Raw genomic sequence first — 18,216 nt, 5'->3', positions numbered from 1 at the left:
GTCAATTGGTCCAGAGTAAGTGTACACTAATGACGTGAAGCGCTAGGCAACTCTCGAAGCAACATCCAAGAGCAACCCTCGCACGACCCACTGCGTGTATGCACCTTGTTGGCCAACAAGGTTTGTGTGAACAGGGTGAATCATAGTGTGTCTCTGTCCCCAATCAGACTGAAGAATCCTCACTGCGAGATAGGGTGAAATCTGTGTTTTGTGATCCAGACCACTTCTGTGGACTGACCGCGTCATGTTGGCACTTGAGGCGTGACACAATTTCTGAATGGCTAGCCAATTAATGACCAGGATATGCACTCACTGTCCAATTAAGGATTCTTAAGTCTGGTTCTTAAGTTCTTAAGGGCTCTTGAGTCTGGAGGGCCAACAGCACATAGCCAACAGCCACCAGACCACTACTTTAGAGATTACAGCTACACATACCAATTGATGCAGTATAAAACTGGACTTCCTATGCCCAGAACTGTTTGAGATCATCCTCCAAGCCCATTTGCCATATCCACAACTGAAACAGCAGCTTTCCAACAGACACGTTTTAGCTACTGGGGGAGCAGTACAAAGGAGTATAAGGACAGGGAAAGGCAGGTAGAAGACAGGCACTAATGCACAAAGCTGATTAGTTAATGTTCATAGGCAATGTGGCATGGTTTGCTTTATAAATTTGATGTGGAAGGTTTATTTTGTATTGGCACTAATGCTTGCATTGTGGTCAAGGAGATATCATGATCAATAGTAATACAAATATGGTAAAGGGTTGAATTGTTGGTGACTGGGGAATTGAGTTTATATTCATTGGTACTGCAACTGGAATTGCTCATTCAGGAAGGGCTGTCAAGAGCTACCTCCTCCATTCCTCTTCCTCCTGTTCTGTTTCTTAACTTGTCACTAGATAGCTGGTGGCAAGGGATACTCTCTAATGATGCTGATGCAGCATTCAGCAGACCACCATGTATCATGACACACTCTGCCTGGTACAACAGGGATCCTTCAGAGTTGTCCAAGCAGTGAATGCATTGTTTCAGAATGTTAGTGGTCTGCTCTATTGCATTTTATCGAGCAGCACAGTTTCCATTTTACGCATGCTGACCATCTGTACATGGGTTGCGCATTGGAATCATGAATCATGCTGTCAGTGAACAGCTTGTCACCTAGTTGTTCTTCGGTTTGTCATGATGGCTCAAATAGAGATGGTACAGTGCACCGTCCAAGAATAAAGGTTTCATAACTGCTGCCAGAATCCTAGACACACTTTAATAGGACGTTGAAGGACAGGAATCACTCTGAGTTGGGGTACATCTTAAGAACTGACAAGCTCCATGTATTTAGTCAATCACATCCTATGCAATGAGAAGGCCTTTAAACCTCACAAGCTGAATGTTTATTTTGTCTGTTTGCTTTGCTTGCTGCTCTCTGGCTAGAGAATTGAACATGTTCAGCACTCTTGGAATATAGAGCCGCTATGAGCTCTTTTATCTCGGATTGCCAACTGAGAGATGTTGCAAATATCCCCTTCTCCAGCCTGGAAGGTGGCTGATGCATAAAGTTCATAGCCACTGTCAGATTCACAGCAATTGGCAAGCCTGACCTTGCCATGCTCTGAAGCCCTGGTTATGGCTACAGGAGATGGCAGATTTCACTCAGGGTGTCCTTAGTGAAAATTGGAAATCTACAAACTGTTCCATCTTTACTTGCTCCTTGAATGCCCTAGTTGGCTACAGACCCCTATTCTCTTCTTCCTCCCTCTTCATGCCGCATGTCTTGTTTTCTATTGCTTCTGCTTATTATTTAGTGATGAATAAGGGATCAGAATTAGTTACTTTTATGACGGTGAGAGAATAGTGACCACATGATTGAATTTGATTTTAGGCTTGATGGGAAGAAGAGAGAGTTACAAATAAGGTTTTAATTCTAAGTCAAACTTCGAAGAGATAAGAAATGGACTCACCACAACAAATTGAAGTGAATGGACAAACTTACAGATAAACAGTGGGAATTATTTAAAGAAATATTTAGACTGATACAAAGCACCAAGATGCATCTAACAGCAAAGGTTCCACTAATGTTCTTGAATAACCATAGTGAGGATGAATTATGAGCCAGTTAAAAAACTAAAACAAAACTTATACAAATGTAAACAAAAATGGAAATGCAGCAAACCAAAAGTATGAAAAGCAACAAAGGGATGTACAGAGAAGGAAACCTGAAGAGAACTTGAAAGGAACAAAAAGCTAACAAAAGATATAATATTAAGGGAACGAGAATTGTAAAGGGCATGTTAGTTCATTAAACACAGTCAGCATGGCTTTGAGTGGAAAATCATATCACACGAATTTGAGTTTTTTGAAGGGGTAACCAAGAAGGTAGATGAGGGCAATGCAGTTGATGCTGTCCACATGGATTTTAGCAATGCCTTTGACAAGGTATCACATGGTAAGTCGTTGCATAAACTTAAATCTCACGGGATCCAGGGTGAGGTAGCCAAATGGATACAAAATTGGCTTGATGACAGAAGCCAGAGGGTGGTTGTAGAGAGTTGTTTTTCAAACTGGAGATCTGTGATCAGCGGTGTGCCTCAGGAATCAGTGCTGGGTCCACGGTTATTTGTCATTTATATTAATGATTTGAATGATGATGTAGGAGGTATGGTTAGTAAGTTTGCAGATGATACCAAGATTGGTGGGATAGTGGACAATGAAGAAGATTATCTTGGATTGCAATGGGATCTTGATCAATTGGGCCAGTGGGCAGATGGAGTTTAATTTAGATAAATGTGAGGTGATGCATTTTGGTAGATTGAACCAGGGCAGGACTTACTCAGTTAATGATAGGGCACTGGGGAGATCTAGGGGTACAGGTTCATGGTTCTTTGAAAGTGGAGTCACAGGTGGACAGTGGTGAAAAAGGCATTCAGCACCCTTGGTTTCATAGGTCAGAAACCTGAATACAGGAGCTGGGATGTCTTGTTGAAGTTATACAAGACATTGGTAAGGCCACACTTGGAATACTGAGTACAGTTTTGGTCACCCTATTGTGGAAAGGATATTATCAAACTAGAAAGTGTGCAGAAAAGTTTTATTAGGATGCTACCTGGATTTGATGGTCTGAGTTATAAGGAGAGACTGAATAGACTGGGACTTTTTTCTTTGGAGCGTAGGAAACTGAGGGGTGATCTTATAGAGGTCTATAAAATAATGAGGGGCAAAGATCAGCTAAGAACATAAGAACATAACATAAGAACATAAGAAATAGGAGCAGGAGTAGGCCATCTAGCCCTTCGAGCCTGCCCCGCCATTCAATAAGATCATGGCTGATTTGAAGTGGATCAGTTCCACTTACCCGCCTACTCCCCATAACCCTTAATTCCCTTATTGATCAGAAATCTATCTACCTGTGACTTAAACATATTCAATGAGGTAGTCTCCACTGCTTCAATGGGCAGAGAGTTCCAGAGATTCACCACCCTCTGAGAGAAGAAGTTCCTCCTCAACTCTGTTCTAAACTGCACCCCCCTTATTTTGAGGCTGTGCCCTCTGATTCTGGTTTCCTGTATAAGTGGAAAGAATCTCCCTACCTCTACCCTATCTAGCCCCATCATTATCTTATATGTCTCTATAGGATCCTCCCTCAGCCTTCTAAACTCCAACAAGTACAGGCACAATCTACTCAATCTCCCTTCATAAACCAACCCCCTCATCTCCAGTATCAGCCTGGTGAATCTTCTCTATACTCCCTCCAAGGCCAATATATCCTTTCGCAAATAATGGGACCAAAACTGCACACTGTACTCCAGTTGCGGCCTCACCAGTGCCTTGTACAGTTGCAGCAAGACCTCCTTGCTTTTATATTCTATCCCTCTCGCGATAAAGGCCAACATTCCATTTGCCTACTTGATCACCTGCTGCACCTGCTGACTGGGTTTTTGCGATTCGTGCACAAGGACCCCCAGGTCCCTCTGCACAGTAGCATGGTGCAACTTTTCACCATTTAAATAATATTCCATCCTACTATTATTTCTTCCAAAGTGGATAACCTCACATTTGCCAACGTTATACTCCATCTGCCAGGTTCTCACCCACTCACTCAGCCTATCCAAATCTCTCTGCAGACTTTCTGCGTCCTCCACGCAATTTGCTTTCCCGCTTATCTTTGTGACATCAGCAAACTTTGTTACCCTACACTCGGCCCCCTCTTCCAGATCGTCTATGTATATGGTAAACAGTTGAGGCCTCTGCACTGATCCCTGCAGCATGCCACCAGTCACCAACTGCCAACCAGAAAAGCACCCATTTATTCTAACTCTCTGCTTTCTGTTAGATAGCCAATCCTCAATCCATGCTAACACTTTACCCCCAACTCCGTGTACCCTAATCTTCTGCAGCAACCTTTTGTGAGGCACCTTATTGAACGCCTTCTGGAAATCTAAAAACACCACATCCACCGGTTCCCCTGTCTTCTGCACGAGTCACATCTTCATAAAAATCCAGTAAATTCGTCAAACACGACTTTCCCTTCATGAATCCATGCTGCGTCTGCTTGATCGAACCGTTCTTTTCTAGGTGTCCTGCTATTTCTTCTTTAATGAGGGATTCTAGCATTTTCCCAACTACGGACGTTAAGCTAACCGGCCTGTACTTACCCGCCTTTTGTCTGCTACCTTTTTTAAACAGCGGCGTAACAGTAGCTGTTTTCCAATCCACTGGCACTTCACCAGAGTCCAGCGAATTTTGATAAATAACTACAAACGCATCTGTTATTACTTCTGCCATTTCTTTCAGTACCCTGGGATGCATTCCATCCGGTCTTGGGGACTTGTCCACCTTCAGTCTCATTAGTCTACCAAGCACTACTTCTTTAGTAAAAGTAATTGTATTAAGGACCTCATCTCTTGCCAATCCTCTATCTTTAATATTCTGACCTCATCTTATCATACTCCCCTCTGTTCAAGCAGAGGACACTGGTTTGGGACCCTACTTTCTCACCCTCCATCTGTATCAGAAATTCAACCATATTGTGATCACTTGTCCCAACAGGATCCCTCACAAGAAGGTCCCTAATTCTACCTGCCTCATTACACTGTACCAGACCTAAGATAACTCGCTCCCTCATAGGTTTTCTAACATACTGTTCAAGGAAACTATCCTGACAACATTCTAAGAACTCTTCCTCAAGTCCACCGCGTCCGACTTGAGTCAACCAATCCATATGCAGGTTAAAATCCCCCATGATTATTGCTGTTCCGTTTTTGCACACATCAATTATTTGCTTGTTAATAGCCCGCCCCACCTCAAAGTTATTATTTGGAGGTCTATAGACCACACCCACCAGTGACTTTCTCCCCCTACTATTCCTTATCTCCACCCACAACGAAACCACGTTTTATTCTTTGGGGCTTATATCGTCTCTCACTACTGCCCTGATATTATCCTTTATTAACAGAGCTACCCCACCTCCTTTTTCTTCCTGTCTATCCTTCCTAAATGTCTGATACTCTAAATGCTAGATAGTCAATATCTTTTCCCAAAGATATGGGGGTCCAAAACTAGAGGGCATAGATTTAAGGTGAGAGGGGATAGATACAAAAGGGTCCAGAGATGAATTTTTTTCTCACAGAGGGTAGTGAGTGCCAGAGATAGCAGTAGAGGCAAGGTGCAATTTTGTCTTTTAAAAAGTATTTAGACAGTTACATGGGTAAGATGGGTATAGAGGGATATAGGCCAAATGCGGGCAATTGGGACTAACTTAGGAGTTTTTTAAAAAAAGGTGGCATGGACAAGTTGGGTCAAATGGCCTGTTTCCATGCTGTGAACCTCTATGACTAATTAGAAACAAGACAATATTGCACATTTAGGAAATGGCAGATATATTCAATTTGTACTTCGTATACATTTTCGCAGTGGAAAAAGAGAAAAAGAACAATTAAGGCATCCTAAAAATAAGTCAAGAGATTGAACTTAACTCATTTAAGTAATTGAAGTGCTGGAGAAAATAGTGGGACTTAAGGTAGAAAATCTCTACCAACTGATGGTTTCTGCTCCAGAGTATTAAAATAAGTAGGTGAGGAGATTTCTATATGAGGAATTTTCATACCAGTGTAACAGCAGCTCAGCTGCATAATAGAATTCTCTTGATGAAGTCTATAGCAAGATTTATTCTGGTATTAATAAAGCACTACACAGTGTGTGCATTACCATGGAGCTTGTGGTCCAGTGGTGGCATCCCTACCACTGGACCAGAAGTCCCAGATTCAAGTCCAAAGCCAAGACTTGTTGGGCATGGAAGCAGCTTTCAATGTAGTTCAACTGGGTGATAATCAGCTTGGAAATCTTTCCACTACGTTCTCCACTACTCCCCAAAGGGCAAAAAGGATGGGTGTGATGATATGGTAACATCAACAGTGTATAGATTTATTTCTAATATTTCAGTGAGTGTGATGATAGACATATAAAAGTTTTATAGTTCACAGGTTGAGTTGAACTTTGAAAAACATATATCAGTACAATTAGGTCAAAGATTCTAGGTGGAATTTCCAATTTTTTTTGTCTAAATGAGGTGATGGATGGTTTGGACAGTGCCATTCCAGTTGGCTGCAAGGGCAGGAACTTTTCCCTGATTCCACTCTTGAAACATTATTAATTATGCGAAGGCGAGATCCTTGCCTTCTCTGAATTTGAGGAGGCTGCCCTAAATTTACTGGGGTGCACAGGAATCGCTCTTGAAGAGGAAATTGGCCTCTCCCAGCAACTTATTGAAGGTCACCATTTCTTCAAATTCTAATGATCATAATGGGTGGAATTTCCACCCCTCACCACCATGGCTTGTATTGTGGCAGCAGAATCTTCTGGTCCCACCACAGTCAACGTGGTTTCCTATTGTTTGCATGCTCCGCTGTCAGGAAATCTGTGGTGGGCATTGCCATGGAACCAGAAGACCCCGTCGGCAGGAATGGGTGGAAAATCCCATTGATTGAGTCAAGTGTATTCTGATATAGCTGGAGCTCATTCACTATAAATTCTATTTTCTTTTTCAGATCGAGACCATTCAGGCAGCTCAGTAGCAGCCCAAGCCCCCAAAAGAACCTCCAAGGATGAGGAGGCTCAAAACATCAGTCACAATGTCCATCTGCACCTTTCACCAGCGCTAGACACAAACCTTGATTGGGCATAACTCTAGATTAGATCTAGGGTCACTTTCTGGAGGACAACTCACTGACACATACTGCAGCAGTCAGAGGGAGAGACAGCTGAGGTCTCTGGCACTCAGAAGGCTGCTGAAGATCAGCCAACCCCTCAGTGCCATTCAGGTGATGAGCATATGGAAGTGGCTACTTGCTCAATGGTGGAGATGTAGTGGTAGGCGGTGGAACAACAAGCAGAGATTCAAGAGTCACAGCAGACTAGTGTGAATGATGGAAGAGTCCATCCATGTTCTGTCTAATGTTGTGGCTCCAATATGTGAGCACCCTGGGGTCACCATGGGAAGACTGGCATCCAACGCAGAGACCTTGGTTCAGCAGATCTTGCCAGATTTGCACTCAGCTCTAACCCCCTTGGCCAGACACCCTGGTGGGCATCAAGATGTAGGCAACATGAGACGAGGCACTTGACCTCCTTCCAAGTGGTCTATCACCTGCAGCAGTCAGGCTGGGGTCCTCAGGCATCCACAGGGAAGATCAGCATCAGCTGGATAACTTTGGGATCTCTTCTCAGGACACTCCAAGGGTCGTACAGCATCTCATAATTTGCACCCATTCCAGCAGCGTAGGTCACCCAGGGCCTGAGCAGATCTTTATCAAGCCTGGGCCCTCCAGGGCAAGTACCACTAGAGGACATCCACCAAGGTCTTCACAGGCATCAGGCTGCCCCCAATTTTGCTGCCTCCACCCCTACTGTGGATATTAGGGCAGAACCAGGCATAGCAGTAGGGTTAAGAATGGTACAAAATTTTAGCATTAATCATGGTTCATGGGTGTGTCATCACCGTAAATAAACTGCGCTTTTTCAAAACCATTTGATGGGATGTGAATGTTCTGGTTCTGATTTTGTACTTTAGAATCCTCTTTTCTTGAGGTTTAGCCATCCTCCCACTTAGGTGATAGTGTCCCACTCTGAGATGAAGATTTATGTGATGGAACTAGCCTCTGAAGCCCTGTGTGTTGTCAGGGAGATGTGTTTAAATCTTTATTAGAAGTATATGCTAGAAAAGTTTGTAATACTTATTCTTCAAGGGACAGCAATGGTTGCGGGCAGCTGATCATTAGTGATAATCTAGTGGCAATTAGGTCTCCTCAGTCTTACTGCCCGAACTTAATCATGCACTTTTGGTTCAGATCCTTAGGCTGGTCCTCATCTCATGTACGGCAGTGTCTTGCATCATCAGATGGCATCAAAAGCATCAAGCCTTGTCTGGCATCACTGTCGATCCTCAATGGATTTTTAAGTTCACAGAGTGAGCACATTAGCAGGGCTCTGCTGACCAAGGTTATGTCCCAGCAAGTCATGAGGCCAGAGTGCACAAGTGTGAATGTAGACTCATTCTTTCAGCAAGTATTTGGTAATCCTCTGAGATGATGGGAATGGCTTTGAGAATTAGGGGAGATGTTTCCAGATGACCTCACTCTTACTAACTTACACTTCACGGAATCTGTCAGGATATGAAGTATCATGGGTATGTCTCCCACATCTTGCTTCCTCCATGGATTCAGTGCACTCATACTGCCTGAGTAGCCTTTGGGCTGCCTGAACCTCTGCATCTTCTGTTGAGCTTTCATCTTCCTCTAGTTCATCCTGTTGCAAGAGTCCACCTCTTTGCGTAGTTAGATTGTGAAGAGCACAACTCACTGCAATCATGCAGGAAAGCCTCTCTGTTATGTATCACAGAAAGCCATCTGAGCAGTCCAAGCATTTGAACTGCATCTTCTTAAGTCTTACGGTCTGCTGTATAAGGGAGTGTGTGGAGCTGTGAGCAGCACTGTACCTCTCCTCGGCACATTTTTGAGGGTAATGCACCAGAGACATCAGTCAGTGTTTCAGTGTGTATGTCTATCCCCAAGTAACCATTCCTGCAAACATTCTGGCCCCTCAAAAGTCCCAGGCAGCTGGGTGTAACTAAGGATGTTGGAGTCATGGCAGCTCCTAGTGTACTGTACACACATGCACACCATGTGCAGGATGTGCTTGTGATGGTCACACACCAGTTGCACATTGATGGAATGGTGGTTAATTGTGGTTAATAAACATTAAGGGCTGCTGCCATGGAGCCTGTGTAGCCACATGGGTGCAGTCTATTATATTCTGCTCTCTTGGAAAGCCTGAGGTAGTTGCAAAACTGGGGAATCTTTGAGCTTGACAATCCTTGTCCAGAGCATAGCTGACATATGATGGGCCTTCCTTTAAATGCCATTGCTGCTGTCCTTTATGCATCTACTTATTGCAGACTGAGAGATGCTGTAGAGATCTCCTTTGATTCTTGGAAAAGCTCAAAGAAATTGAGCGCTGCCATCATTTTCAAAGCATGGGAAAGCCTCCAACCTCACGTGGCATCAGATCAAAGAATGAGGCATATGTGATGTCGGAGGTCTAGGGACAAGTGTTGATGTGCCTTGCACTGCCTCTCAGTCATTTATAAGTAGGAGATTCTTCCAGAATAAACCCTCAGTGTGGTGAATCACCTTCACTGTTTGGGTGTCTCCTCCTCACCTTCTTGGTGATGTGCTGGCTCCACTTGATAATATCCTCCAGAGGGTGACTCCTACTGGAGATGCACACTGCAATGCCTCTCCCTTCTTTGCCTCCTCCATTGAATAAGGATGTTGAGAGATGTAGAATTAAACCCTGGATACATTAATCCTTTTGCCTTCTCTCTGAACTGAAACATCAAAGGCAGCAATGACTGAAGAGTGCAGAAAAGGAATCTCTGATTGAAGTACCTATGGGAAATATGGGGCTCTACATCTTTGGATGCCTTGCTTGAATTGCATCTGATGCATCCCTATCCTCGAGATGCTAGCACACACATTGAGCTGAGCAACTTTCCATTCCAGAAATGTAACATCTGGAGCCCTCTGTGTGGTGATAAGTGTGAATGAGATGGTTTGACCAAAGTAGCTCTGCGCTCCATTCTTTGAAGTGGCATACCAATGACCTTTCAGTAACTCATTGTCAATGAGCAGAAGTTGTTCAGACAGTGATGAATGGCATTCGTTGTTCAGCCAGTGATGAATGGCATTCATTGTTAATCTGTGGATGCCTTTAATTGATGGGATGCCAGATATAATGGAGCTGTGCCCCGCTTCACTACTGCCTTTACTCTTCAAGGCTACGTTGCTGCCTTATACGTTGTCGATGTTGAAACTTTGATGTGAAGCTAGTGAGTTGTGTCTATCCCTTTAACAGCACTGAAGTAAAGGATTGGCTTTCGGTTGCTTCCTGGGCAATGAGGTCTCTTTCCTTCGTAACTGACCTGGATCCTGCCCACTGTAGCAGCACCAATAAGTGACTGTGCATTCCAAGAACTGGCTCCATAGCGCAGCTTAGTGGTCCTTCCTGCCCTTGCACAGGCCTTCTTTCCCATTGCACCCCCCCCACTGTCTTCATTGGCTCCATCCTCACCTCACACACCACTCCTGGTCACACTTGGAGAACATGAGTCCCACTGCACAGTGCTGTCCATACAAACAAAGTCAGCATGGAGCTGGAGGGCACTAACCGTTCTGCCACAGCAGTGTGGCATTCAGCTCGATAGGAGTGGGGCAGCACTATGGCGAATAGGATATGCATGTTACGCTCATCTCGAAATCTCAAGTGAACAGAGGTTTGACTTGTGCACACCACTCTATCTACATAATCATAAATGATTTGATGCTGAACCAAGTTCCTACAGGGCATGGCAGAACATTGGAAAGCGGGGGAGATTCTGGCGAGTAGCTGTTTTAATGAGCATTCATGAGATGCAAACAAATGCAAATGGCACTCACACTACCAGGCAATGCGATTAGAGAATTGCAACCTATCTTACGCTGGCAGGTTTATGACTTTTTGGTTCCGCTAGATACTTCACTCCTGCCTGCCAATAAACCCTTTAGGCAGATCGGATAATTCTGGTCTCTGACTCTTCAAACTTGTGGTGGAATTTTCCATAAGTGTTGTTTTGGATGGGAAAAGCAGTGAGTAGCCTGCTTGCTCCACTGAAAACTTTTCCCACCATATTTTTTGAACCTTAGTTGAAAAGAATACTGAGGGTCGTGGCAAAAGGCAAAGCCTAGTCATGACCCTATCCCTTGGGGGCTGTACTTGCCTGTGTGATAATACAGCACGGAAGCCAGCCAATGATATGTAGATAAATGGGATTATTGTTATTTCATGGCAGACACCCTGGTCTGTCATTGGCAGGGAGTGGGGACAACTGAGCAAGGAAATCCCACTGCTGGGAAAGCCATTGGGATTCCTACTGGATTTTCAACCCTCACCCCCCGACTCCCAGAAATGGGGCAGAAAATCCCGGCCTTGGGCTTTGTCTAAGGGAAAGTTTTGAGTTTGATAACACTAGGGTGCTGTATTGATTATAGACTCTGGCACCTTTTGAACCATTTAATGTGCTTAATTTATTTCAATCATAAAAGAAATATTTCAGTGCAATATTGAAACATATCACTTTGAGTGTGATTGTTTAACTTGATTAAATTATGAAACCCAGATAAAAGTTGAGAATTTTGATCAAAACCCATGTTCGAGGATAACATCAATACTTGGAAAAGCAGGTAGATAAGACAAAGTCAATTTACAATCAGTGGTTTGGAAATTACCAGTTGGATTTTTAAACATTTTCATTTATAGGAGTGTGGTTAATAGCCCACAGTTTTACAATTCTTGGAAAGAATAGGTTAACTAAAGAAGGATCTATTATTATTAGGATGAAACAGATATATAGATTCTTAGCATCACATATCACAATTAACTTACTCCAAAAGATTTTTGTACATTGTGCAGTTTAATGATATTTCTGAAAATCATGTCTGTGGTAATCCTACCTGCAAGATAGCAACTGTCTGGGAGAAGTGATGCTGCTCCATTGTGGAGGTGGAGTATAAGGCAGCCAGCGGGTGGTCAAACTTATGGAGATAGCTGTTAGTGTAACCTCTGTGATCTAGGTCATGACACAAGCAAGCCACTAGAAGACCTTTCCGCTTTTCAGAGAAAAAATATGTAGGAAAAAGATAAAAATTGATTAAAATTCCACTTTTAGCTAATAGTACCCTTTCCAATATGTCGTGAAAACTTAGTAGTAACTAACTTAAGAATAACTTAAGAACTGCTAACAATATTTTTCACTACTGGGCAGCACGGTGACACAATGGTTAACACTGCTGCCTCACAGCGCCAGGGTTCCAGGTTCAATTCCAGCCTTGGGTCACTGTCTGGGTGGAGTTTGCACATTCTTCCTGTGTCTGTCTGGGTTTCCTCTGGGTGCTCTGGTTTCCTCCCACAATCCAAAGGTGTGCGGTTCAGGTTGATTGGCCATGTTAAATTGAACCTATTGTAAAGGGGATTAGCATGGGGTTGCGGGAATAGGGCCTGGGTGGATTGTGGTCGGTACAAACTCGACAGGCCGAATGGCTCCTTCTGTACTTTAGGGATTCTATGGCTCTATGACTTAAGTAAGCATGATTAGGGTAGTATGGTGGTCCAGTAGTTAGCACTGCTGTCTCACAGCACCAGGGACCTGAGTTCGATTCCTGGCTTGGGTCACTGTCTGTGCGGAGTCTGCACTTTCTCCCTGTGTCTGCATGGGTTTCCTCCGGGTGCTCCGGTTTCCTCCCACAGTCTGAAAGACATGCTGGTTAGGTGCATTGGCCATGCTAAATTCTCTCTCAGTGTACCTGAACAGGCATGGCGAATAGGGGATTTTCACAGTTACTTCATTGTAGTGTTAATGGTGGCCTATTTGTGACACTAATAAATAAACTTTAATTTGTCCCAAATCTTGATCCATGTGAGCCACCACAACCGTGATAGATCTGTTGTTCCCAATGGGCTGTTTTCTGCGCTATTATATGTTTTAAGACAAGTATTGCTTTCTTAAATATTTTTGTTTGAACTTGAATGCTATTTGGGAGGAAGATGATAGGCGGACATAGGTACAGATAATTAATAAATTTAACTGCAACTATATAGAAATACTCAGCTCATTAGTTATTGTCAAGCCAAACAACTCTAGTATCTCAGTCCAAATTAGAAGTAAAATATACTGGAAATATAAAGCACAACTGCCACCATCTGTAAAGGGAAAATGCAGATTAATACATTCATAATTAATACGACTAGTTTGGGGGCGTCTAAGAGATCCGTGGATAGGTTTATGGATGGAAAGGGATTGGTTTAGGTTAGAGGGTCATTGTTTTTTAACTGGTCGGCGCAACATCGTGGGCCGAAGGGCCTGTTCTGCGCTGTAATGTTCTATGTTCTATTAACAAACTTTCACCAGAAACTTCTGATAAAGCATTTCCACTGAAACACTGATTTGAGATATTGAAGATGTGTAGTTCAGCATTTGCTGCTTGATTTCTGATTTTCATCATTTGTAGTGTTTTCACATTCCCGGAATTTATTTTCAGCACTTACCATTTCAAAAAAATCAGGACTGTAAGACAAAACTAGCGCCTATCAGATGCAACAGCAGCACACCTACTCTCTCCACCAGCTCAGGTGCAATGCCCTCAGTGGGCATTACTCTGTCAGCTATAATGTCAATGCGCTGTGGGGAGGGAACAGCATACTGGTATGAGGAGCTGGCAGAAGCAGAGAGCGCCCAGGATGCTGGCTGTCAGAGGACTACTGGAGATCTGGACTATGCTGAGTCTGAGGCAGATGACAAGCCTCAGGAGCTGTCCATTAGTCCAAGAAACCATAGCTCTATATATTGTTTAAACGCTTGGAATTCGAAAGGTCAGGTCCCGTGGCTTCTAAATATGGTTCTGCACCAAATGATAAAAGAATCAACAAGAAGCAAACATCTACTTGATCTCATTCTCACCAACTTGCTTTTCATAGATGCACCTATTCATGACAGTGTTGGCAGGCATAATAACTCAAGAACCCCGATTGGAAAGGAACAGTATTTGTTAAACATAAAGTAGAGCCACTACTCTGTAGCATAAATACTGAAGTCTCAAATTGAACAACAGTTCTGCTGATTTTTCCTGGTGTCTGCCTTATAAAGAGCTCAGATGACGAATTCCAACTGGGCAGGCCAGTCATCAAGAGAACTCATATTCAATGAGCCCTGTCGGGAGATCATTTAGAGATTACCCATGGAACTCATGGAGGGTATTACAGTCCGCTCCCTCCAAGTTCAAGGGTTTCCCCCGTTGCTCCTATGGCTCTGGGGCTGTTTTTGATGTTTGGCCTGTGGCCTCATTTCTGTTGTTTGCACGGTCTGGTTGGGGGTGGGGGGGGGGGGGGGGGTGGTGGAGAGAGAGAGAAGAGGTAGTGTATATATTGAGTGGATGAATGTCACTTCCTTGTAGGATGTCAAAGAGCCATCGTAAGGAAGCTCGTCCTCAGTGGTGACCTTTGTCAGGGATTCCACCATCTCCTCCATTTCAGAGACTGAGTTCTCAAAAGACCTATCTTGGGCTTTCTGTGGATGGAGTTTCCCATCCACAGGCTACTGTATATGGTGCCAATGGTGGCATGTCCAGTGCAGCAGTTGCCCTGTGGAGGGTTCCCGATGGCAGAGGCAATTGACGTTGTTTTTATAGTCTTCTCTCCAGTTTTTACCGTGTATGACACTGGTCCCTTTTTTGAGAGGACAACTCCTGAGATCCATGGGGAGACATCTCCAAAATTCTGTACATGGACAGTGTCTCCTGGTTTGAAGGTCCTGTCAGGTTTATGTCCATTGTGGCCGCTTTTTTGGCTTCTTGTTTTCCTTCAATTTTGCTGCCCAGGTTTGGGAAAGAGGCTAAGCCTGGTCCGAAGTTAGTTCTGCTGGGGCTATTCCTGTTGTCATCTGCAGTGTTGTCTGATAATTGAAGACAAAACAAAGAGCCCATTGTTTGTTGTTTCATGTTGTTTTGGGCTGCTCACTTAGCCAGGCCGTTTGAAGACAGGTGATAGGGTGTCTCACTTCATTTGTGTTTGCAAAGATTTGAAACTCCCTGCTGATAAATGGGGTCCTGTTGTCTGTTATGAGAACCTAGGTATACTATGCTTGCAGAAAAATTGCTGAGTTCTTCTACAGTATTGTAAGAGGTAGTAGAGGCCATCCGGTGCACACTGATCCATTTTGAATGGGCATCAATCAGAATTAAGAACATTAATGGCCCTGTGAAGTCTGTGTATACTTGTACCCAGTGTTTTTCCAGCCATTTCCAGGGGTGCAATGAGGCTACTGATAGGACTTTATGGTTTTCTTGGCAAGTTTTGCACCGCCTAACCAGGTTTTCAATGTTCTTGTCAATACCAGGTCACCACAAGTACCTTGCGGCAAGCATTTTCATTTTCAAAATCTCTGGGTGGCCATCATGCAATTTATAGCATATTGACCACCTGCCTGGATGCAGGAAAACCACCCAGACTCCCAACAAGATGATACCATCTTCAATGCTCAACTCTGGGCACTTGGAAGTATAAGCTTTTAGATCGTCTGTAAGATTTCCTTGTGGTCCCCCCATTAGGAATAGATGATGTAGCTTTGCCAATGTGCGGCCCTTTTGAGTCCAAGCCTGAATTTGCTTGGTGGATATTGGCAGAATGTCCAATAAGTTCAATGTCATGATGACTTCATCCACCTTTATAGGTGAAGATAGGCTGGTGAGCAGTGGAAGGAGGCTCAAAGCATCCGGGTTGGCAATCTGTCTTCCTAGATGATGTTCTGGGGGGTACCTAACAGCAGCGCCAAGCGTTGGATTCCAGCTATACCTGGGGGGAAGTTGCCTTGCTTTCTGCAAAGAGGTCAATAGAGGTTTGTGGCCCGTTATTATGGCAATATTCTAATTCAATCCAATCAAATCAAACCCAATTCAAAGTCCTAACAAGTTGAAACATTCCCGATCCAAGCTGACAAGACAGGGCTCTCACCTCCTGTCTTGGGCTTGATCTACATATCCAAGCTGATTGGAGTAGGCACAGCTCCTCCTCCGAGGCTTGATCTCATTTGCATCTTAGCCAAAAGGCCAAGATGCCGCTTTTAAAAAATTGCTTCAAATGAACCTAAAATGTAACCTAATGACTTCAACCAAGTACAGCATGTCGATACTACACTTGATCTGAGCCAAAAGGCCAAGAAGCGACCGTTATGGTAATATGCCGATCGTAGACTTATTGGTGAAATGTGGCCGAGCTTTCTTTCTCAATTTGGGTATACCTCCTTTATACAGAGTTTTTGAAGCACAGCGATTGGATGCTCTGTGCATTTTCCCAACAGTGCAACAGTACCACTCCTATCCCATAAGGGGGGGAGTTGCAGTTCACGATGAATGGTGTCCATGGATCGTAATGGTCCAATATGTTTATCGACAGCAATTTGTTTGACAATTGTAAAGGATTTGTCCTATGACATTTACCACAAACACTCCTGATATCTTTTAGTATAACATGGAGAGGTGCCAGCAAGGTCACCAGGTTCAGTACGAATTTCCCATAGTAGTTAGAACATAAGAGTATAAGAAATAGGAATAGGAGTAGGCCATCTAGCCCCTCAAGTCTGCCCTGCCATTCAATAAGATCATGGCTGACCTGATAGTGGTTCAGTTCCCCTTACCCGCCTGCTCCCCATAACCCTTAATTCCCTTATTGGTCAGAAATCTATCCACCTGTGACTTAAACACATTTAACGAGGTAGCCTCCACTGCTTCAATGGGCAGAGAATTTCAAAGATTCACTATCCTCTGGGAGAAGAAGTTCCTCCTCAACTTGTTCTAAATTGACTCCCCCTTACTTTGAGGCTGTGCCATCTAGCTCTTGCTTCCTTTCTAAGTGGAAATAATCTCTCTGCCTCTACCCTGTTTAGCCCCTTCATTATCTTATATGTCTCTATAAGATCCCCTCTCAGCCTTCTAAACTCAATGAGTACAGGCCCAATCTACTCAATCTCTCCTCATAAGCCAAACCCCTCATCTCTGGAATCAACCTGGTGAACCTTCTCTGTATTCCCTCCAAGGCCAATATATCCTTTCGCAAATAAGGGGACCAAAATTACACACCGTACTCTAGTTGCGGCCTCACCAGTACCTTGTACAATTGCAGCAAGACCTCCCTGCTTTTATACTCCATCCCCCTCGCAATAAAGGCCAATATACCATTTGCCTTCTTGATCACCTACTGCACCTGCAGACTGAGTTTCTGCAACTCATGCACAAGGACACCCAGGTCCCTCTGCACAGTAGTATGTTGTAATTTTTCACCATTTAAATAATAGTCTATTTTACTATTATTCCTTCCAAAGTGGATAACCTTACAATTGCCAACGTTACACTCCAAATGCCAGATCCTTGCCCACTCACTTAGTCTATCTAAATCTCTCTGCAGACTTTCCGCGTCCTCCACGCAATTTGCTTTCCCACTCATCTTTGTCATCCGCAAACTTTGTTACCCTAGACTCGGTCCCCTCCTCTAGATCGTCTATGTATATGGTAAACAGTTGAGGCCCCAGCACTGATCTCTGCTGCACGCCACTAGTCACCAACTGCCAAACGAAAAAGCACCCATTTATTCCAACTCTCTGCTTCCTGTTAGATAGCCCATCCTCAATCCACGCTAACACTTTACCCCCAACTCCGTGTCCCTTAATCTTATGCCTCACACCTTTTGTGAGGCACCTTATCCAACGCCTTCTGGAAATCTAAATACACCACATCCACCAGTTCCCCTCTGTCAACCGCACTCGTTACATCTTCATAGAAATCCAGTAAATTTGTCAAACATGACTTTCCCTTCATGAATCCATGCTGCGTCTGCTTGATTGAATCATTTTTTTCCAGGTGTCCTGCTATTTCTTCCTTAATGATAGATTCCAGCATTTTCCCAACTATGGACGTTAAGCTAACCGGCCTGTAGTGACCTGCCTTTTGTCTGCTACCTTTTTTAAACAGAGGCGTTACATTAGCTGTTTTCCAATCAGCTGGCACCTCCCCAGAGTCCAGCGAATTTTGATAAATTACAACTAACGCATCTGCTATTACTTCTACCGTTCCTTTTAGTACCCTGG

At 43.8% G+C, this 18,216-nt stretch overlaps 1 protein-coding gene and 1 pseudogene across 5 annotated transcripts in view; both read right to left on the bottom strand.

Moving 5' to 3' along the window:
• The window catches only part of pde10a (phosphodiesterase 10A), a 455,060-nt gene that overhangs the window by 33,474 nt on the left and 403,370 nt on the right, over window positions 1–18,216 (bottom strand). For all 5 annotated transcript variants that reach the window (XM_080200357.1, XM_080200352.1, XM_080200353.1 and 2 more), the window contains one exon: window positions 12,038–12,193. In XM_080200357.1, coding sequence (XP_080056483.1) covers window positions 12,038–12,193 — 156 coding nt within the window. The remainder of the gene's footprint in view (window positions 1–12,037; window positions 12,194–18,216) is intronic.
• On the bottom strand, window positions 16,159–16,301 carry LOC145351277 (U2 spliceosomal RNA; annotated as a pseudogene).

This window comes from Carcharhinus amblyrhynchos, chromosome 12 (genome assembly GCF_965287045.1).
Source record: "Carcharhinus amblyrhynchos chromosome 12, sCarAmb.v2.hapA, whole genome shotgun sequence".
In the NCBI taxonomy this organism is placed as follows: Eukaryota; Metazoa; Chordata; class Chondrichthyes; order Carcharhiniformes; family Carcharhinidae; genus Carcharhinus; species Carcharhinus amblyrhynchos.
Note: the sequence above shows the minus strand (reverse complement) of the source record. Positions and strands in the feature narration are given on the sequence as shown.